Here is a 22,869-nt window from a genome sequence, read left to right on the forward strand (position 1 = left end):
ATAACAGATAGGAATTCCTCTTGAAATTCTCCTTTAAAGATATTTAAAATATTTTCTGTCGTTTCGGGGAGTTTTAACACGAAATCTTTCTTTAATTTTTTTTTTTTTTGGGGGGGGGGCACCAGGCTGATGTGTGGCTTCGGCCTCGCCCAGGGCGGCTGGCCTATCTGAGCGCCTCTGACTTTCTCAGGCCCCCCGCGTGCGTGCCCTTTAGCTGACCGTGGCGTCCCTCCCTCTCCCCTCTCTCTCATCTTCCTGTTCCCTCTTTCCCGTCCCCCAGAGTAGGGTAGCCAACCAGACGCATTTGTGGATAACATCCCTGCCTTCTCTCTTTATTTCCTCCACGTCTTCCTCTGCCTCGCGCGGCTCATATCGCAATCGAGGGTGTGTATACACTGTAGACTCGCAGCCAGGCACGTACCCAGGGGGGGGGGCCCGGGGGGCCCGGGCCCCCCCCGAAATCAGATGGCATACCCCCCCCCCCCTCCCCACTAACGCCACCACTCCTCACACATTCCTAAAGCGCTGCCAGATCAATGTTGAGACTTGGCAGCTATTCATCGGTCAGCATTATGCTGCCCTTTTCACTCCTTTTGGATGGCGGTAGTTATCAGCATCTCTTGGGATGTGAAGGCCAGTTTTCTCATAGATTCGGCGCCCGCGAGATTAACTCGAGATGCGTTCATTTGTCACCATCCATTCAACTGTCACCCGCATAGCTGTTGCTTTTGTTAGTTCAACCTTCTTTGTTTAGGCTCATCCTGGGACCAGGAAAGGGATGCGGCTGTTAGTCAGCTGGTCTGTACTCTCGTGGAACGAGGTGCGGGCGGAGAAAACGCCAATTGCGTTTAACTTTTCCTTTTGATTCATTATTTCCTTGAATGACAGCTCGTCGCGACGCTGGCAGATGCCCGGAATCATATACACGTGATATGGATTAGATAAGGTGTGAAATAAAATAATGTGAAACAGCATCCATCACGAAAACCTGCAATAACCCTCAAACCCATAATAAAGATGACTGTCGCCCATTACCTCGTCTGGTTTTTTCCTAATTTATAGCACTTTTCGTGCAAAATTGGCAACTGGAAACAAAAATCGCAAGGAGTTGAGAAATCAAGCGATCTACTAAGGGAGAGAGCCAAGGCAACAACCAAACTGCAAGGAAAAGCGAATTTAACAACAAATCTAACAAATATAACCGTTGCTTCATAAAATATTTATGGATCAACATCTTTTTATTTAAATAGGAAGTAGAGAAAACGCCGTCGGAAGCGGAGAACAATTACGTGTTTTGAATGACGCTTCTACAGTTATCGGTCGAACCGCCTCACGTAGCCACTTCTCTATTCTGCTTATGTGGGTGTTTTTCTAACCTTTCGCGGTGGGCGCAGTACGTCTACAATCGCAGTATGCTGCGCTCTACGCGGTTGTATGGGACTGGCGGCCACACAGCGGTACGCAACTTCCCAAATAACAACACGAGTCGTTTTCGCACTTGGAGCAGTAAACGAGGAATCCAAAAGAACTGTGAATGTTCCGCAAATATATATTTCGCTGTAATTCTTCCAGAGCTAATATAAAAATGCTACTATAGTCGGAGACACCTTAAGTCTATATATATATACAGTGAAGCCTCGCCCACGCCCTCATTACAACCAGCCACTGTTCCTCCACGAGGCTGCAAATAATCCGTACTTCAAACTTTTCCTGTTACCCAAATAAGGCAGTAACCACAAAAAAAGTAAAATTATTAGCGCTTAATTTAGAATAAAAATGGGTTGGATCGCATACGGCAGACATTGTCAGCTCCTGACTGGAAGCTTGCCATTATCATTGAAAAGTAAGATGTGCAATCAGTGCATTTTGCCAATGCTGACATATGGGGCAGAGAGTCGGAGATTGACAAAGATGTTTGAGAGCAAGGACCACGCAAAGAGCGATGGAACGAAGATTGCTAGGCATAACATTAAGATACAGAAAGACAGTTGTTTGGATCAGAGAGCAAATGGGTATAGACGATATTCTAATTGACATCAAGAGAAAAAAATGGAGCTGGGCAAGTCATGTAATGCGCTGGTTAGATAACCGTTAGACCATTAGGGTTGCAGAATGGGTACCAAGAGAAGGAAAACGCAATTGAGGATGACAAAAGACTAGGTGGAGCGATGAAATTAGGAAATTCGCGGGCGCTAGTTGGAATCGGTTGGCGCAGGACAGGGGTAATCGGAGATCGCAGGGAGAGGCCTTCGCTCTGCAGTGGACTTAAAACAGGCTGATGATGATGATGATGATGATGATGACGACGACGACGACGACGACGATGATGATGATGATGATGATGATGATGATGATGATGGTGATGATGATGATGAAGGTGGTGGGCCCCCCCCGAAAAAAAATCATGGGTACGTGCCTGCTCGCAGCTATACACACCGATGGTGGGGCCATATTCGCTTTCACGGACCCTTTTCGGCTAAAACTGAATTCCGGGAAAAACATTTGGTTTATACTTTTTTTTAAACCGAAAACGCTCTTTCTGTAATCATAGTTTTGATAGTTCACCCATTGGCATCAGAGGGGGAAGATGTTTGTGGGAATGTCGATGGATAATCGTGGAATGAGTGGACACCATAATATCGCTTTGAGTCATCATGTCACTTTGATATCTTTGTGTCTTCTTTTTTTACTGTAGCCAATTAACCAATTTCAATGAACTTGGATGAATGGAACATTGGAAGTTAGGATTATTAGAAGGAGGTTTTTACTTAAACGTGCGAACACGTCTTGTGAAACATACATGACCATCGGAGTATTTCAATAAAATTTATAACTGTAATAGCGCCACGAATATAGGCATCGCGATTGCGTGTAAGCCGCATATGTTAGAGCCGTTTAGAGCAAACGCACAATTTATGCCTTACGTTCTACTCTATACAAAGTACTCTTACTTTGTGGGCAGGCCTCTTGCAAGGTTTACGTCATGGACGTCAAAGTGGACGTCCATTTACGTCATGGACGGCAAGCCGTAAGGTGAAAGGTTAATTTTTGCCGCCTTTAACCTGTCACGCGTAAATTGCCTAACTGTGATCATAATTTTGTTGAAGAGTATAAAATACGCAAAGTCGGGCATAAACTTTTTTTAACAATTCTTTTTTTTGTTAGTTTTGGTCACTTGAGAAACGTACACTGGGGTCATCACGATCGGCATGCATGTGCAGATTGCTTAAGTCTCCATCCATAATTGTTTCTTGCGCGCAGTGAAAAATGTTCCTTTGTGGCAAAATGGGAAAAGAGAAAATCTGTCTGTAATAAAATCAGGGTATACAGTTTACGGTGCCGCCTTCGTGAGCATTCGGAGGCATAGGTGCGATGAAATCGCATATGATGGTTGGGAAAGCGCAAGCTGAAGTTTCAGGTGCGCATGCCTACTTCGACGACAGCGAAATTGACGAGGGTCATGGAAGATCACCTATACCAATAAGTAATACGTTTGTGAAGCCAACGAATAAAGAAAGCCAAGGAAAGGGAGGAAAACTTGTTTTGTTGTTGTTTCAATTGAAATGTAGCAATTGTAAAGTAAAGCGAAATGAAAGTGGATGGTTGAAAAAAAAATAAAGGAGCCGAACCCACATCCTTGGTCATTCGTTGGCTTCTTATGCTTGTGTCTCTTTCTTGATTTGATTTAAATTGATTGCATATCCTTAATTTTATGGCTTGCATACTGGAGGGATTGGGTTAGTTCTTGGATGTAAGCGGCATCGCCCATGATGCTAACACTTCATGCAGTCATCCTTATACGCGTACATCTTTGTCAAAGTAGCGCTCACAAAACCATGCACAGAAAGAGAACCCCAGTTTGTGCGCGCGTCGCTATATGGTTAAATATGCACGATCCTTAGCTAAACTATATAGCCCAAATGTCGATCCCGTCGTTTTTATTAAAAAGGAAACACAACAACAACAATTACAACAACAACATCCGGCTAGATATAACGCAGTCAAAATAGGTCCTTCGTGCTGACAGTCTTTTCAAAATGGATATGCACTATACTGATACGATAGTGGGAGAAATCCTTCGTTCAGGTTCTGTACTATGTACATTAACTCTCAGAGGAAAGCTGTTCAAATATCACGGAGGGTATGTCACAAAAGACAATAAGGAGCGAGAAATGTTTGTCATTCTTTGTCCCTAGCCAACGCTGTTATCGAGAGTCTCTACTAAACAATACTGATTACATCGCTTTGTTTGACTCCACACTCAATATTTGTTATATCTGGAAACATTATTCCCGACTGCGGATCTGTGAATATCAGTATCTCTGCAGTGCATAATAGTGTTTGCACTCGGGAAAGTTGGAAGAAGATAACGCCGCAGCCCTGACACTCATCGAAACAAAGCATGTCACAGAGTTCACAGGAAGCTTATTGAAAGTGTGACTAAGACACAGCAGTGTGTCGATCCAAGTAATCAGTTGTCTCGTAATTACTTTTTTTATTTCCGTGCAAAGATAACGCAGGCTTTTTCGACCAAAATAGGCAGTAACGTGCCAAGGTAGTTTTCCGTCATTCTTCCTGAAAAACTCTGCCATTCATTTATCTTGGGCCCAATATTCTCGCCTAATTGAAAGCTCTATTTCGCACCTGACTCAATTGTCTGAGTTATGAAGTTGATTTATGGCTGCTGAAAACGAAATGGAAAATGAAGTGAGAGAGCAAGAACCCACCTGCAAGAGGTCGTTTTCGAATTTTTATTATTCACTACGCGCTGGACCCGCGCACACCTGCTGTCGTGCTGCGCGCAATCACTCGGCGGCCCCTTACTGTTTCGAGAAACCGCCGCCACTCTCGTGTTAGCGCGGCTTTCGGAATGCGACGCCGGTTTACTGACCGGCCGAGATGAGCGCGCGGCGAGATCAGAGAAGAGCAAGAAAACGGCCTAAGCCAAAGCGCACACCTCAGGAAACAGCCGCCAATCCGCTCGGACAAGCCCCGGCTCCGCACTCCGGCGTGCTCCGGTCGTTGACAAGGCTCAACACGCCTCCCGCGATGACCACGCCCGTTTTGTTTCTTTCAAGTTCTCTCATTGGTCGGACGTTAAATCAACAAACCCCTCCTCCAACATTAAAGGCGCCGTTGCGTGACGTCACGGAGGGGCGGTCGACGAGTCCTGTCCGGGCGGAGACTGGCGAAAGCTCCGCCCCGCCGGCTCACCTCCGCTCGCCTACACTTCGCCGGAGCGGCGTGGCCGGTTCGGGAAAACGGCTCGCTCAGTCGACGCAAGGTGCACGCAACGGGGAGGACCGGTCGGCGTGCGCTGGGCAACGCGTTGTGACGCCCGACTCCGCGAGAAGGTCGCCGACACGACTCCATCCACCACGGCTGTGACTCCCAAGCAACGCGGCAGCAGCGCTGGCGCTTCGGCAACCATGCCGAGGCCCGGCCGGTCGACGTACGGAGACCAGAAGCCGCCCTACTCGTACATCTCGCTCACCTTCATGGCCATCCAGAGCTCTCAGGAGAAGATGCTCACGCTTAGTGACATCTACAAGTTCATCATGGACCGCTTCCCCTACTACCGCAAGAACACGCAGCGGTGGCAGAACTCGCTCAGGCACAACCTCTCATTCAACGACTGCTTCATCAAGATCCCGCGCAGGCCCGACCGGCCGGGCAAGGGCAGTTACTGGGCGCTGCACCCGGCCTGCGGCGACATGTTCGAGAATGGTTCGTTCCTGCGGCGACGCAAGCGCTTCAAGCTGCCACGCCAGATCAAGGACGCCACGGCCGTGGCGCTAGCCGAGCTGAAGCACTACGAGACCGTGTCGCAGAACGCCATCCAGGAACAGGCCAAGATGCGCCTCACCGCCCTGGCTGCGGCACCGAGTCACCTGCAGGGACACCACGCCGACGCCCTGAGGCACGGGACCGTGCTGCCCAACTACGCCAAGCAGTCGTTCTCCATCGAGAACATCATCGCACCAGACGGCAAGAACTTCAGCGGCGTGCTGCCTCCGAGTCCCCCGTACACGACGTCGCCGCACGCGCCGCCCCACTTGAGGTCCCTCCCACCGTTCCCATGCTCTCTGCCTTACGCGACCCAGGCGTCCTGGCACTCGACGTATTCCAGCCTCGTGGCAGCCGCGGCCGCTGGCCGGCAAGACCTCAACGGCTTTCTGTGCGGGGCGAAGGTGCCGCCCGGTCACTACCCCCTCGCCGGCGTCGTGCCCGTGCCGCCAGGCACCGGGATGCCGTTTTCGCTACCGTCGCTGCCCCTCAAGCCGCCGGCTCTTCTGCCGGCGTTCCAGTTCCCAGGCCTCACAGCCGAGCAGTCCCTCTTGACAGCACAGATGACATCCCAAATGACGTCGGCAGCAGTGACAACCACGAGGGTGCCGCCGCCTCCCAGACCGGACTCGGCGTCTAGTGATATATCTTGCAGGTCGCTAGATGTGGTGTCGGACGAAGTGGCGAACGACCCCTGTTAGTGACGTTTCACCCCTTCCTACGAACTCTGGTTCGAGCGCCACACTCCGCCGGCGTGGCCCACGAACATTATTTATAAGGCGTGAGACGACTACCGTTGTGACTTGTGCAGCACCGGGTGGTGTGGATGTGTGGATGTGTGTGTCTGTGCTAGGTGTGCGTGTAAATATTTTTCCCTGGTGTCTCCACGTGAGCACTGGGTGCCTTGTATAAATGTACAGATGACTGAATGAAGCGAACGTTGGACGAATCGAGAAGCAATGAAGAATGCAGCGGCGAGCGGAGAGATAGCGCGAGCCTGCAACTCTTCAATATAGTTCCTTATTTCTGATAATTCTCAAGAAGCCAAAGCGTTCGAAGCGGGCTTTAGTTTGAAGAAATGAGAAAGAGCATTGTCAAGGTGGAAAATCACGGCGAAGACCTCACAATGGCACGTCTTGGAAACAACATGACTCACCTCACATGGCAGCAGCCTTCTCAGCACTCCAAACAGATGGATCTTCAGCGTGTGTTGCATGTTCTCAACGGGCACCGCCTTTACTAGAAAGCATCCTCCCATCGACATGATTCTCGCAGGCATCTTCTGCAAAACCACGCGGAGCTCTGTTCAGCATAAACCAGCCGACAGGTCACCTACAATATACAACTGTACGCTTCTGGAAGACGCAACGAAGAACGGTAGGCAAACGATTTTCAACAAAGACGGTCTCTTTTCTCTCGAAACTCAAACAGCTCCTTTCTTTCACCCGCCGAAAACGATCGAGGCCCTCGCGAGAACGAAAGCACCGTAGACACAATGCACTCTTTCATTCTCGACTTTCGTTTACGGACACCCGACGCCCCAAGGCAAGCACGCATGGCAGCAAGCAGTTCTTCAAGATGGCCACTGTTCGACAAATACATTGCTCTCTCTCTCTCTCGCTTCGGGAACTCATCGGCCCTCTCAGACAGCGTGGTGCCTTCCTGCTTCAAAAAAGTCAACCGTCAGACACGCGGGCAAAAAGGAAAGGCGAAGAAGAGGGACTTCTCTCGCGAGATGATCCTCCCAGCTGCACGTGCATGTCCCCGAACGAACGGTGTGCCAACGCCACAGGAGACACAGTGCCTCGGTTTTTCCATCGAAGTGCCGCCGCCAACCCTGCCCGGGCACAACACACGTATTCGCTCACCGCGGACGCTCCCTCCCACCGAGCAGCGTCGTCTACTTTCTGCAGGTGCGTGCCCATCGTTTTCCTTCTTCTGAAAGATAAAAGAAAGCCACGGTGCCCTAAAAGTCAAGAGAAGAACAAGCCCCGAAACGGGCACTGCGTGTGTGTCATCCAGCCGCGACAATAGAAGAGAAAGGCGCGAAGATACAAGGACGCTAGAGAGAGAGAGAGGGAGAGGCCATGCACTCAGCGGGCGCCGCTCGACACCCCCGCCGTTCCGTTATTGTCCTCCTCCGTTTGTTCCTGGGAGGAATGTGGACTTTCTCGCCGTTTTAAAAGAAGGTGCATGCACCTATGCGCATGGTAGACCTCTCTACACGCGCTGTCTGTCCTGGTCACCAGCCGCTATGGTGACACCGCCACCACCCCCTCCAGAATCTGAAGAATCGCGAACTACCCGCTGAGAGATGCTGTGCTGCATGCAGTGTGCGCGCACCGCAGAAAGAACACAGGGGACACATTTCTTTCGTTTCCGTTCCCGCACAGCACTGTGAGAGGAGAACCAAGAGAAAAAAAAAAAGAGTATGCTGTATAGAATAGCGATGCCTTCCCCAGTTCTAGCATATTGGAAAGTGCATGCGCATGTACACGTTGTGCCCCTCTAAATTTAAGCGCTGCTTTCTTTCCTTCGTGCATTCTGTCAAGTCTCGCTCACCTTGTAAGGTTGAAAGGAGCTTGCTGTTAAAAACTGCCCGTGCTATCATTGTCGCGAGCGTTTTATCTAAATGGTCTAAGGAAAGCTATGAACACGTCACATAGTGCAGTTGTTTCTTGTCGAGAACCGACTCCCGGTGGTTCAAATGTCGGCGTAGGGTCGCCTTGATCTCATACTACGTGCTCCACATCATTTTGCAGCATTTTCTTCCTGATAAAACTTGTAACCTTCGAACTTTGCAACTTGATTTCTTTAAAATGAGGAATGTGTCACTATAGTAAACAATCAAAAAAGGGAACCACCGTGAAGCCGCAGCTGGGAAATTACTCTGTTCCATAAATTTGCATCTCCATGCCATATTTCTTTTACCATTGGTTTCAGCGTAATCTTGAACTCAAGTGATTTGTACCTGCAGAAGAACTCATGTCATGCACTCAAGGAGGTTCACATTGTTGTCGTACAGACACGCAGTAAACTTTCTAACATGTCTTGTCTTTGTTATTGGCGTGAAAGTTCTAACCACATCATTAGCAAAAGTGTGAAGACCATACGAAAAAGATTACCTTCAAGTGCGTGCGTTGTACGTCACTCTTCTCTTTATTGTTTTGTTAGGTTGACTGTGAAGTGACGACCGTACAGCGTATCACATTTAATGGTTCTCTGCACACGGCCCCACCCAAGCAGATTGATCATGCATAATACATACCGCATCTGAGTCACAAAGCAGCTTTCGAATCGGGGCGTCTATGCTCACTTACTGAATGCACACAATGCATCGCAAACGGTAGCCGGCCAAACATCGTTTGCGTGCTTTTTGATAACCGCATTATCGCCGCTATTTGTTCGTTCCTTTGCAATCTTTATCCCGTGTTGACTCACTGGAATCGCACTGATTAACGGTGTCGAAAAACAAGCGCGCGCTTTCAGCGGAAACCTAAAGATAAACAACTCAATGTCGTTTGTACTATCAGCGCCTTACAAATGTGCAAACGCATGTCAGCAGGCAGATTTTTTTTTTCAACGTATTATACAAGGAAGGCATTCCATATATTAGACTTGGAATCAGTGGTTGATACAGACTCACACTGCTTGCTCTGAATGAAAGCTGCTTGATTACCGGAAAGATATCTTTTTGTTTGGTGTTAAAGAACACAACTGCTTATATAGACAACTCACACGAGCGACAAGTGTGGAAGAAGAGTACAGCCTATACACTTACTTTTTACCAAAATGGTTCAAAACGCTTGCGGTCGCCAGGTCACACCAACGCAAACTACACGAAAATGCCTACAATGTCGGTGGTATATTCAGTGAATCTATCACTTCGTCAAAAGAGTTTATCAGTGACCGAACTTCCATTGGCTCTTTCTTGTTCAGTGTGATATTTGTGTTTGTTGTCTAACATGAGCGCACATAAACAGACGCTATATATGTTGTATATGCAGTGCAGGACTGTGGTGGGCATCGCTAGTCAATTGGATTTAGCAACACACGATGGAGTACACTGAGAAATGGGCACGCTTCGAGCTGTTGATGTTGTCATGTTTATACCCTGTAGAAGAGTTTGTAAAAGCGAAATAAAAAAAAATGGTTCACGTGTCCATGAACGTTGCTTGAGAAACAGTGCTGCTGTCTGTCCTTTATGCACGCATTTTCATCATACTCGCAGTGTGAGCAGCACATGTTGAATGCTCGTATAAGGTGTCCCAGCTAACGTTAGCCAAGCTGATAAAGGAAAAGAAAAAAAATGAAGAAAACACGGTGCGAAATACAATAAAAACCGGCGGTATTAGTTCGTCACACGACTGATGCCAAAAACCTATATTGTACCGTGCGTTTTCTTCTTTATTTCTTATAACAGCTTGGCTAACGTTCGGACACCATAACATATAGTTATACAAATAGGCCTTTTGTTCAGACACAACGAAACCCTTTAGAAATTTATTGAGCTGTGGTCAAGGCGAGCTGCAAATCTTTCAATACTAGTTGTGATGAACAAGAGATACCAAAGTGGAGCAGATCTAGAAGTTTATATTTCATTAAAGCATACATTAAAAACACACGCTAAGTATTAGAAGAATGAAATCAGAAACCCTCCCAGGAAACTTTAAAAAAACATGGATGAATGGGAATTAAATAGATTATGCATAGCAAGTTTTCCCGAGAACTTTTAACGACAAGAATAGCTGTCATTGGCGCCTACGGTACATTTACCCAATGTACACTTTCCACTGCGCTTAACGCGAACACATATAACAGGACTATGACGCAAGTTATTCAGCAAACCTGTAAACCTATAGAAATGTTTCGAAAGGCGCGTGTTGATGCCTTTGGGAGCGGTATACGCATTTTGCAGTGGCGCGGTTCAGGCATCATTCGCAAGAAATGCGAGTTCATGTCAAGCGTATAGCGACGCTACATTGAGAAGTGGGATATGCCTGTGGATACATAATCCTTGATCGAGGATATGAAATTCCTCGATCAAGGATCCTGCGAATGGTGAGCCAGTGCATTCCTCGGCTTGCATCAAAACTGGTACACAAAAGCTCAGCCATCCGCTGTAAATAGCCTGGTATGCTGGAAACAAACATGTTATTTTATGAGATCGCCAACACTGTAAAGTAATTTACACACTTAAAAGGGTTTTAATGCGTCTATAACTCACACCCTTAGGGTGTGATTTATGTAACTTACGCCCAAAAGGTGTGAGTTATAGACACGTTTACACACTTTTTTCACTTTTAAAGGTGTGAACTACTTTACAGTGAATTCGACTGGTATCTGGAAAGGTGGCAGTCATTTCAAACGATTACGTGCTGGAAGTTACCAACAGGAAATCAATCCAGAGTTAAAAACAGTAATGCAGCCGCTAAACTGAAGGATCTGCAGCTGCTTCAGATTTTGAATGCGAACCCAATATATCGTGTCGTTAAAGTCGCATTCGATTTGAAAACTTGACACTGAATACACCTCAGATATTGCATCTGTATACCAAAAACATTGCGGCGGCCTGCATGGCGCAAAGACTGATACAAGTCGGCTATGCGCTTCCGACAGATGCCTGATCACCAAACCAAAGATGCATAGTTATATACCTCTGTAATTTCTAGGTTTGATTGAAGGATATTTTATGCTGTCATAGCCATTGCACAGAGGGAGTGCAATGGCTATGAGTGCAATGGCTTTTTTTGACCACGATTAACTCTCTGTGACTTTATATAGCTTACCATAGGATTTATTCCAATTTATACCAATGTTTACCCTTAAGTCCTGGCTATTTAATTGGAGTCCGGGAGAAGAGGAGCAGGCTAGAGAAAATGCGGGCAGGCAATTATGTTTGTGTAACGGGATGTTATGAGAGCATGACATTAGGAGTAACTTATAGTTCCCTTATTGGCACATATAGATAGCCAGTGACATTATCTTAATATATACACATAGTCTTCCTTTGTTGTGCCGCTGTCACCGTCTCCAAAGCCAAAGTGGCGCTGATCGGTCCCCTGCTGCATTTTAACGCTTTGTTAGATCAAATGCAGTGACGCTCCTTCACGTTATAAAACGATATTATATGTTTGAAAAATGTGAATTGTTTCCTTACATATCTTACCCGCCGTGGTTGCTCAGTGGCTATGGTGTTGGGCTGCTGAGCACGAGGTCGCGGGATCAAATCCCGGCCACGGCGGCCGCATTTCAATGGGGGCGAAATGTGAAAACACCCGTGTGCTTAGATCTAGGTGCACGTTAAAGAACCCCAGGTGGTCAAAATTTCCGGAGTCCTCCACTACGGCGTGCCTCATAATCAGAAAGTGGTTTTGGCACATAAAACCCCAAATATTATTATATTATTATTATTCCTTACATATCTTGTTCCTATATAGCCATATTTTGTTCTGTGTACGTTAGGAAAAAGAAAGCATTCCCATACATTTCTATCATTATTGAACGTTTTGCAGTCCCTTTATTTCGGCAAACTTACCATTTGCACACATCAGTACTTAAGCTATTCCTCATGCTCGGCAGTACAGAATGAGCTGAATATACGGCCAAATACTACACAACTTCAAAATGCCCATGTAATTTTTAGCTGTTGTAGTATCACTCTTTAGTAATGTTATACTGAACTGGTACGAAAGCAATATACAGCTTCTTGGGTGCGCTGTCACTTAAAGCTGAGTTGTGCCTGTAAGTTGTGAGTTTCATGTAATTTAATGTGCTACTGAGGTCGAAAGTGGTTGAGGTAAACGTCCTTTTGGAGAAATAGAAGTGCCGAATGTTATCGACAAAGGCTGTGCCAATAAGTTATGTCTGCCAGCCGTTTCCAAATTTGTTATCTACATCTTCGTAAATAAGGTTCTTGTAATTAGAGATTTATACAACGGGCTCATATGCCCTTGACCTTTCAGTCTGGCGACAATTAGCGCAATGTTTACGTTAATTTTTACGGCCGCTAATGTTCTAGCTCCACAACACGCCACCGCTTCAATCAGTGATGAAACTGCAGTGCAAATTCGATCGTGTAGGTTTCACATCTTGCGCAGCCGCTTAGTAATGATGCCGTGGTCACAGGAAAGTGTACACGTTCTTTACCTTCAGTTGCCATCAGTTGCCTTGAATTACGTTAAATATTTGAATATTGGAATACAGCGGACGCCGCCTGGTCGCCCTATCGTCGATAACGACACCTCTTATTGCCGCCTTGTGCATCACATCAACAAGCTAGTAATTTTTTTTGATCCGGCGTTTTCCGTGCACCAAATCGTCACCTATGCCACGCACGAAACAGGTCTATAGTGGAGGCATCCGCGTACTTTTCCCCAAAAAATCTTTATTCATTATCGTGCAAGGAAGTCTCGGCACAAAGGCGTTTTTGCAATCTAGGTGCCGCGCCATCAAATTATACAACTCACGACCTAGCGCTCAGCAGCAAAACGCCATAGGCAGTATTAACTTCGCTGATACGGGAAAATCCCAAACGTCATTCGGAGAAAAACCTAATGCTCGAAAAGCACCTAACGCACGTAATTTTGCTTCTGACTATAATTGCTTTACCTGGCTGTCCGATCCATTTTTCCTTATTTAATGTCAGCTGTCCTTGACGTACACAGCGTACACAGACTCATTCCGACGTGTGACAGGGACAGTGTGCATGTGAGAAAGCTATTGTGTATAAGAGTGGAGTATATTTGTGCCTGAAATGACAGTCCAGGTAAAGTACAGAAGACACACGTACGTCCATTGGGAAAGTCGTATACATATAATCCTATCTATGTTATTGTCTGTACTGTGTACTTTCGCTTATTTCCAAAAAAACATTCCTTTCATAAGTGTTTCCAGTGTCAAGCCAGCATTTCTATGGCTGATTTTCTGTTTCACAATAGTAAAACATGCTATTCCTTTTTTTCTATGCATCTTCCATGCAGTTTTCATGCCAAATAAACGCTGTGTCGTGAGCAAGCGCAGCTGAAAGCCAAATATATCCAATAGAATAGAGGGTAAATTTGCTTTTATGCAGTTGCTGATATTACGTATACATGAGACAATATACCACTAGCTGCTTTTGTAGCTTTCACTTTCATGCACTGATGACTTAAATGCGGTGCGGTCTTCAGTAGAATATTCATGTTCCAAGCTTACTATACTATTGCCTACCTGCAATGTTAATGCAGTGTTACAGCAACATGTAATGTTCTAACGGTTTCGCACTAAAGTGGATCGACTGTAATTTTACTAGCAATCGGTTCCTGAGTGCTTCACGTACCTCCGCGCTGTGTTAACAAATACAACAGAACGAACAATAGTCTTGTTACGAATGTATCAATGAAAAGGCGAATGTGATGCAGCAGCTACATTCCAATACTGTTTCAAGTGTCGAAATACACTTCCCAATCTGCGTCAAGTAATCCGTAACAATGAGTATAGTACTGCCGCTGCTGCTGAGCGCTCCTTGAACTTATATGGCAACGCATGCACTGTCAATGAGCGGTCCCATATTATAATTGTGAGGAGAAGGTTCGTTGTAAAGGGTAAATTAAAAGGCATGAAACGTAGGAAAATGTATAAAAATGTTATACTTAAATGGCATGCTATGATGGCGTGACATTATATATACGCTAGTACATACGAAAAAGTTTACTCGGAGTTTTATCAAGTGCGTTTCATGTTTTAAGAATACGCAATTTGCTGTTTAAGCTTCAAACCAGCGCTGTAAATGTATTAAATGTATTCTCCTGACGTCGAATGGTGGCTCATGTGGGCTGTTGAAGCTGTTGCATGCGGCTCCATTTATGAATCCGATATTTCGTCGCTCTCTATACTTAACTGCTCCGTATCGTGATGACAGCCGACTCGTGAAGGTGGTCATGTAGTGGCTCTTCCAAAATTTAACCAGATGCAGACAGAAAGAGCACAAACAGCGCACGCGAAGAAACGCAAGCACGAAACATATATGATTGCATGTGTTCTTCTTTCACCTTCCTTGAATTCTTATTTTTGCGGACTGCACCTTCGCTCTGTTTCTCTGTAACTGTGTGTAATCAACGTATCCTGTATTAACGGAGCTGCCTGCTTGTCTTTTGGTTCAGTTGGACAAATACTAGAAGCTTTCTTATCGCCCGCTGGTTTCCTATTCAACGCGCCCCCGACGGAACCACAAACCAGTGCTGAGTTAGTGCTGTAGTTTCTTCAATTCCGTTGTGACGGGAGAGGGTGGGTAAGAAACGCGAGGAAGAAAGGAGCGAGTTATCCCGCCGTGACAGCGTCCACGTGACGCGGCGTATAAAAAGGAACTCGAGATGGCGATGGGGGAACGAGCGAGAAGTCGGCGAGGAAAAAGAAGGAGGAAGAAAGGTTCCATCAACAAGCGGGAGGCGGGGGCCTCGGGCATCAGCCCCTTTTTGGTCGTTAAACGGCCGCCCGTCGTTGCATATATACTGTATAGAATGGACCCCGTATACAGCAAGAGCACGGGTGTCATCGCGTTTACCACATCGAGCGCTGTCCTCGCTACGGCCCTTCTCGGAACTGCCACGGCAGTCTCGTTTCTGCAACAAAAGACGCGGCACGTTTAGCCCTGTGTAGCGATGTTCCTGCGCTCCTTACGCGGGGTGGCGAGAGAAGCTGCATGGTCGCGCATGTGGCGCGGACTGCGCGAACCGCTTGCAAGGGGTGAAGAAGATTGCGTGGCGAATCCGCGCGTCAATGGGACGTGCTCCATCCCGGAGTCGACGCTTTGACTCGACGCGGCGCGGGCACACACACACACGCACGCGTTCGACCGCGCGGCCACATCGGAAGCCACTTCTGCGTTAGTGGGCGCGTTGCTGCGGCGGCGGATAATGCACGCACGCGCGCATATGCGAACAGCGCGACGGTGATGCCGGCGGCGAGCGTCCGCGTGCAGCTGGGGCGATTTGGCATGCCGGTCTTGCGGGCATCGAGCGAGCGGGGTGTGCTCTGCGCGAGTGACGCGATGGCTCACGTCGGCGGATGTATCGCGCGGTGATGGACGCGTGCGCATGCGCCCGCCGGCGAGAAAGGTCTCCTCAGGCTTCCTTCTTTTTCGTCCTGTGCTTTGTGCGCGGTCATTGTGGAAGCCGCGTGACTTGCGCCATTTCCCCTTTGGGGTTATGGGACACCGAAAGGTGTAACGAAGAAGGTATTTCTAGAATCAAACGACGTCCTGACATCCGGTTCATGCAAGCAACAGTGTTGGTACGCGCAAGAGTCTCTTGCACAAAGCTTCGCGCTGTAACAGTCAATAAGTGCCGCTTCGACGTTTGTGCGGGATCTAGCAAGAGTTCGAGTTCGTGTCTCTACTGTTATCGGCGTTGATATTTTTTAAAGTAAAATTCAGAATGATATAACAAGTTTATTGCATAAAGCGCACAGCGATGAAACTGTCTGCAACGACGTGTGGGCTGCATCTATAAGCAAAGCTCGGAGAACCAAGGCAAAAAGCAGAAAAACAGCAAGTAGGGACAAATAAATATAATTGAGCTTTGTTTGCAACGAAGGCATTTGTTGACTGCCCCATAAAAAAAACCGCCTTGTATTTTTTGTGATTTCTTACAACCTTTGTGCCCGTTTAGAGAGGTAGAGGTTTGACTTGTATAGCTCCCACTTACAGACACATTTTACCATTCTGCAACGGTCAATATATGAAAGTGCATTGGGACTGTATGCTACGCAGCATACACAATCAAATATATATATATATATATATATATATATATATATATATATATATATATATATATATATATATATATATATATATATATATATATATATATAGCACTCAGGACCCGACGTAACATACGCAGGAAAGAGACGACGACCTTTTTGGAAGACTTCTTTTTACTTAACGTTTTCGGCTGGTCGTACTCTGTGCTCTGGCGAAGGCTGTTCCACCAGCCGAAAACGTTAAGTAAAAAGAAGTCTTCCAAAAAGTTCGTCGTCTCTTTCCTGCGTATGTTACGTCGGGTCCTGAGTGCTATATATATATATATATATATATATATATATATATATATATATATATATATATATATAGCACTCAGGACCCGACGTAACATACGCAGGAAAGAGACGACGACCTTTTTGGAAGACTTCTTTTTACTTAACGTTTTCGGCTGGTCGTACTCTGTGCTCTGGCGAAGGCTGTTCCACCAGCCGAAAACGTTAAGTAAAAAGAAGTCTTCCAAAAAGTTCGTCGTCTCTTTCCTGCGCATATATATATATATATATATATACACCATACAGCACTGACATTGGACTATATACACATTGCACTGTTTTGTGGATGTTTAACACAAGGTATAGACACAAACTCGCTGACGTATATAGACACACACGCAAGAGGCTTGTGATCTGGTATAGGCATTTTCGAGAAGAGGCACAGCCCAGCGTTTACCTCGTGAACGCTAGCTGGTCTATAACCTTACGGGAAGGAGGCTCGGGAGCTCGAACTTGGCGCGTGTGTTCGCAGCCGTTAGATCAGCTCTAATCTTGATTCCACTATTTCTATAAGATAGAAATGTAGACATATGCACTCTTACAAAGAACATTTACGCAGAGCTGGTGAAGAAGTTTAGCCCGAAAATAGCTCTTCAGGAGGGAGAGGGAGAGAGAAAAAGCAAGGAAACGCAAGATGGTGGGAAAAGTCCGGGAAGACTACAATTTGTTCGCCGAGAGAAAAAACAGCAACAAAAATCATCGATACTATTACTCGCGCATGCAACCAATACACTGCGACCAGACCGAATGACGCCCGTAAATGAGACGTCAGCCACTGCGGTGCAATTTTCCTACATATACATGTGCGTTGCTCCGCGCGCGACCTTCTTTGACGCCAGCGAAGTATACGATCGGTCAAAGCGCGCGCGCACACAGGGGCTCACATGTATAGTCGAAGGTCGCGTCTAAGCCGCTGTCGTGCGAGTGCGCGTTTTGTCACCGGGAGGCACTCGGATCGAGAGAGAGAGATCGCAAGCTTAATTAAAGCAGCCGAGATCAGCGCTGCCGCATTGACACCCCGAATCCCTGACGTTGACGATAACATCTGCGGCTTCCACGATGTGTGCGACACACTGACGCTGCGCTCTAGCGTGCACGTGCAGGTTTATGTGCGCGGCCGAAAAACGATTTCGCCACATCGCTTGCAAAGCGCCGTCTGAATATATTGAGAAGGTGTGCAAATGTGATCACCTGATTCATCGTGGGCATTCCGAGGGCTTAGAAAGAGCGACAGCGAGCTCACAAGATGTGAGAAAAAGAAAGAAAAAAAATTGGGACATAAGGCAAAGTGGAGCGGGGTGCTTACTTCATCGAATATCATGGCCTATAGTTTAATCCCTGATTTGAAAAATTAGAGTAATACATGTAGTTGGAGATAACTTCGAGAATCCATGGTGTGGGCAAGACGGTTCAACTTGCATTCTTATGAAATGAATTATTAAACGCTAAAGACAAAATTGATGTGGGTATACCTTTGTCAGCCGGAATCGATGAGCTCTTATTATTTTAACATTCTTTGCTGTCTTTTTATTGTCGCTGAGTGTATCTTATCCTATACGTAAAACACGTTGGTCACACATGCATATCATCTCTATTGTTTCATCTGTCTAGCCTTAGCTCTGCTGACCACCGTATAGCGGTCTCACATATGTAATAAATCGTGATGCAGACTACTATTGCTCCTCGCTCACATTCCAAAATATCGCTCACTCAACTAAATTACGCAGACACACCTTAATTTTCTAGCTGTTCCCAGCGCGTACAGTGTAATGAGTGCCCGTCCGCGTGTGCGTGCGCCTGATTGTGTTTGTGTATGCATGTGTCTTGAGTGAACAACAGTCATGAGCTTGAGCCACGCTACAACCGTATGTCAATATAGTACTACTTATCGCTGACATCACCTCACTGTTTGGACACTACTTGTCTCCTGATATCGCGCGCAAGGGAAGGCAGATAATATTTCGTTGGCAGGCAGTGATTATGGGCAATAACATTCAGCACTTCGTTCTCTCCCAATAAAAGATTAGTCACTTTAGTAGATCGTAAAATGCAATTTCATTTATCTTGTAATTCATAGAGGGAAGGTGAGGAATTTCGTGGTTATCTATAAAAGAGAATAAAACCGAAAGAGAAAGGGAGAGATCTCTGAGAAAACAATAGGTGAAATGTAGAGAGGTTGACCAGATTAAGAAGAGTAAAACTATGTTACTGAGCGCGCGGCGAAGCTTGCTATTGCAGTCAGTGCTATTGTCCTTGATATTGCAGGCAATGTTTCGCTTGCCGGCGAAATTGCCAATTAAAAAAAAAAAGTATTGTTTACAAACGTTGTCTCTTGTCGTTGAATGGTACTGACCGTCGTATAAGAACAGAAAGAAAAGTTACTCTGAACCTTCTAGATGATTTTTAATTACGCTCACCGCGAAATATATCCAGCCAGATGAAGCCGGAAATTGTTCTTGCTTTCATTGGATTGTTTAGAATGCAGCGACAAGACTTGGTTTATGCAAAATAAACTGGTCAGAGAATATCGGACAGCGTAAACGAGTTAAAAATACCCCCCTCCCCCCCTTCCTCCTCGTACCCTCGCAATTTTGTTAACACTAGGTTGTCAAAAATCATCAGCGTTCAAGACGCGGCTGCATCACATATGGTGATGGGGTTTATCACAGTGAAAAAAAAGTATTTTGCGTCTATTTTATCAGGAGCGTATATAGAGATGACATTTATACAGAAAGCAGATAAAATAATGTGGAAGTGTTACAGTTCAAAACGAAAATATGACCAATACCTACATTAATTTGTGGTTTAATCTGCCTATGCGGGCATCTGTAGAAACAGCAAATTACATTAAGCTTCATTGTCTGTGTTATCGTTTAGTTGGGTTCATTGGAACGTTACTTGACTATACGTGGCACGACATGCTTTTTATGCAGGGAATTAAAGGCGCGTGCTATTCCCGTAAATCTCGCATTGTGCGGGCGGTAAAACCTAATAAAGGCGCTACAGACATTGATTCATCAAAGATATTGCTAGTAACTTAAGTGAGGGAGGTGCTTTCTGCGTAAAGTTATGAAGATTGTACAGTCACATTTCATGGTACGTATACACGGACAGAAATCGTGATCTGACTGACCTATAAACAACACGATCCGGATGTTGGTGCACGTTGTCCACGAAAATGTTAAACAAGCTTATCAATAAATACCGACAATCTACGACAATAACCCTTCAAATGCTCAAACTAACTAAAGGCTGTGCGACGCGAACGGCTGGCTGTGCATTAGTCAAGTATATCTTGCTTCACGTATTCGAGTGCTTCACGCTTACGAATGAAATTTGTTGTTTCGTACATAAATTTCAAACTCGGATTTAACGACGGCTGAGCTTCTGTATAGAAGCTACCGCGCCTTCTATTTCTGGATCGCCAATTTTCTTAATTGGCACTGAGGAACACGGATATTCTCACGCTTTTTTAAGGTTGTATATATACAACCTTAAAACCATAACAAAGAACAATAATCGCTCTGTAAAACTACTACAGACAACCGAAATACCGCGGCGGTATGACGAAAAAAAGCAAAGCACGTGACCACGCTGAAGCAGAGGCACGTGATCCAAATTTACACGTCACTCAGGCGCTGGCAACAGGCGGCGCCATGGTATGTCATCTCGCCCAATTCGAGCATTTGTTAGTCGCTTTCGAGTGCACATTATTGCTTCTAACGAGTTTTCGAACGAACCTTGCGTATGCGAGCCAAAAACCGAGTACAGACGATAGTTTAAATACCCCTTGCATTGACATACTTTGCAATGTATATATAGGATTCGAATAAGCTGCTTGCATGGACATGCAAGCAATCATATGTAGCATATATTCAGATACCTAGAGGCAGGGTAATGTGAATATGGTAGTTTGAACGAAATCAACCCTGCAATTTATTTTTACGATAGCATCAAGTGGTCCATTGAGTCAAAAAGCCGGCGTCTGCTGTTTGCAGCGGCGAAACGGCGTTTAAATTACTATTGGCTGCGACGCCACGTCACGAGCACGCATAGACACAGCAGAGCTGGCGAAAGGGAACGCCTATGCTATAGCGCGCCAGGTGTCGCGTGAAGAGAGAGGGCAGCGCGCTGCGACGCCACGTCACTCTCACTCTTGCTCTCGTAAGCATGTGTTATCCGCGCGTTCATTGTCCACTCAGTCTCTCGCCTGCGTTCTAACTGCGCCTCGGTAAGGCCAAATCAAAACACGCCAAGCGTCTCAACGTGCTCGCTTGCCCACGAGGAGTTCATTAATCCTCGAAAGGCTGCTTAGCGGCGTTCAATTGAACATTAATGCTTTCGCATTCGCAACTCATAAGAAGTGCTTAGGTGCCCTCGGATTTGTTTATCGGATATATGCGTTAACAGAGTGTCGTGAAAGCTCGTGATTTAACAATGCACGCTAATGGCTGCCAGGACAACCGGAGAAGAAAGTTGATTAATCTATAAAGTGCGGTCGTTAAGATGGCAAGAAAAAACAACGGTGGTGCAATGCCAAGCAATTAGGGGGAACAAGTACCACGACGACCTGAATGCAGAGTCGCGCTGATGAACGTGCTTGTGACGAAGATTACTGTGGCTGACACAGCAAAACGGGTTAAACGTGCTATAGAACCATTCGAGCCCTATGCGCCACGCAGCGTCACTCGCTATACGCGGGTCATCATACCAAAACATCACGTATGCCTTCTGCTGGATAACAATACAACATCAACTTAGAATAAGAGGACGAAGGAGAAATGTCTCCAGATAAGCCAGGCGTATGGACATTCTCTACATGGGCAAAGTTTTGTTTCCAAACGCACGCCTCGCGTGACGAGCAAACGGGCCGCGTACATGTGCGGAATCACAGGAACAACACATAACGAGACACAAGAGAGCGAGAGACGACGGACTCGGCTTACGACCGGCGTTTGCAGGCCACAAATCACGTATTGCCTGCCACGGTTGCGCTCGCAATCCAAAACTTTCCGTCTAACAAACGAACACACACACGGACGTATGCTTGTATATAAGAGCCAACAAAACGGCGGTCACGTCGGGGTATTCCTTCATGCAAGGGAGCACTGCCGCCGTTATACAAGCGATACTATCGCCACGCGAGTCGAGGAAGACAGTCGGATGACGGGGGGGGGGGGGGGGGGGGGGAGGGAAGAGGAGGGAGGGGGAGGAGAAGGGAGGCTGGAAACAACGGCAGGAAATAAAAGCCGCAGGGGAGGAGGGATCGCACGCACAAGAGAGGCGGAGACGCGGAGACCGGGCCAAGATGGAGGGCGGCGGCCGGCAAAGCGACAGCCGGCAAACAGAGCTTTCAAATCATGCCCCGAAATCGTACACCCCGCGCGCGCAAGCGGAGCTGCTGCAATCAGGCGCACTCATAACACAGACGTGCGCGTTCGTTTGTGAGTGTGCGTGAGGGTGCGAGAGCGTGTCCGCACACATACATGCAGGGACGAACCGCATGGAAAAACCGTCTCGCCCGTACGCACAGCAGTCGCCGGGCGCTCTGTCGCTCGCGGTGTATAACCGCGGCAATAGCAATGCACGCACGCAGGTCGCCTCGAGCGAGCCACGGGCGATCGATATTTAGCGAGGAAGTTAGGAGGGGCAGGTAAAAAGCAGGGAAGGGGGGGAGGGGGGGGGGGCTATCGCTACAGCAACAGTCGCGCGCACTCGCGCTCGTATATGGTACGAGTGGTCCCCGTATGTACGTATATATACACACGCATTCGCGGAAGGTTAACTGCGGGCCAACAGAGCGCGCGCATGGAAAAAGACGCCAAAGAAGTCATGCCCGCTGCTGATGGATGAAGCGGAGAACATGGCGTGATCACTCTTTGGAGTAATTGCGTGACAAAGACCCTGCCTGTATGTACCGAGCGCACGCCGGGCTCCGTTTGTGCGCGAGTGGGCCGGCGTACGTGTACCGTCGGCTTATAGCCCCATACGGAGGACGTATATACG

General features: G+C 46.8%; 1 protein-coding gene across 1 annotated transcript; it reads left to right on the plus strand.

Annotated features, from left to right (window-relative positions):
* The first annotated feature begins 5,284 nt into the window (after positions 1-5,284).
* On the plus strand, positions 5,285-8,837 carry LOC135904079 (forkhead box protein B1-like). Its single transcript, XM_065434672.2, has one exon. The coding sequence runs from the start codon at positions 5,430-5,432 to the stop codon at positions 6,486-6,488; it is 1,059 nt and encodes a 352-aa protein (XP_065290744.1). The 5' UTR covers positions 5,285-5,429; the 3' UTR covers positions 6,489-8,837.
* The last annotated feature ends 14,032 nt before the right edge of the window (positions 8,838-22,869 follow it).

Source organism: Dermacentor albipictus, chromosome 1 (genome assembly GCF_038994185.2).
Source record: "Dermacentor albipictus isolate Rhodes 1998 colony chromosome 1, USDA_Dalb.pri_finalv2, whole genome shotgun sequence".
Classification (NCBI taxonomy): domain Eukaryota; kingdom Metazoa; phylum Arthropoda; class Arachnida; order Ixodida; family Ixodidae; genus Dermacentor; species Dermacentor albipictus.

What these genes read in the sequence shown, in the direction of transcription:
- LOC135904079 (XM_065434672.2), top strand. Translation starts at nt 5,430, where the DNA reads ATGCCGAGGCCCGGCCGGTCGACGTACGGAGACCAGAAGCCGCCCTAC.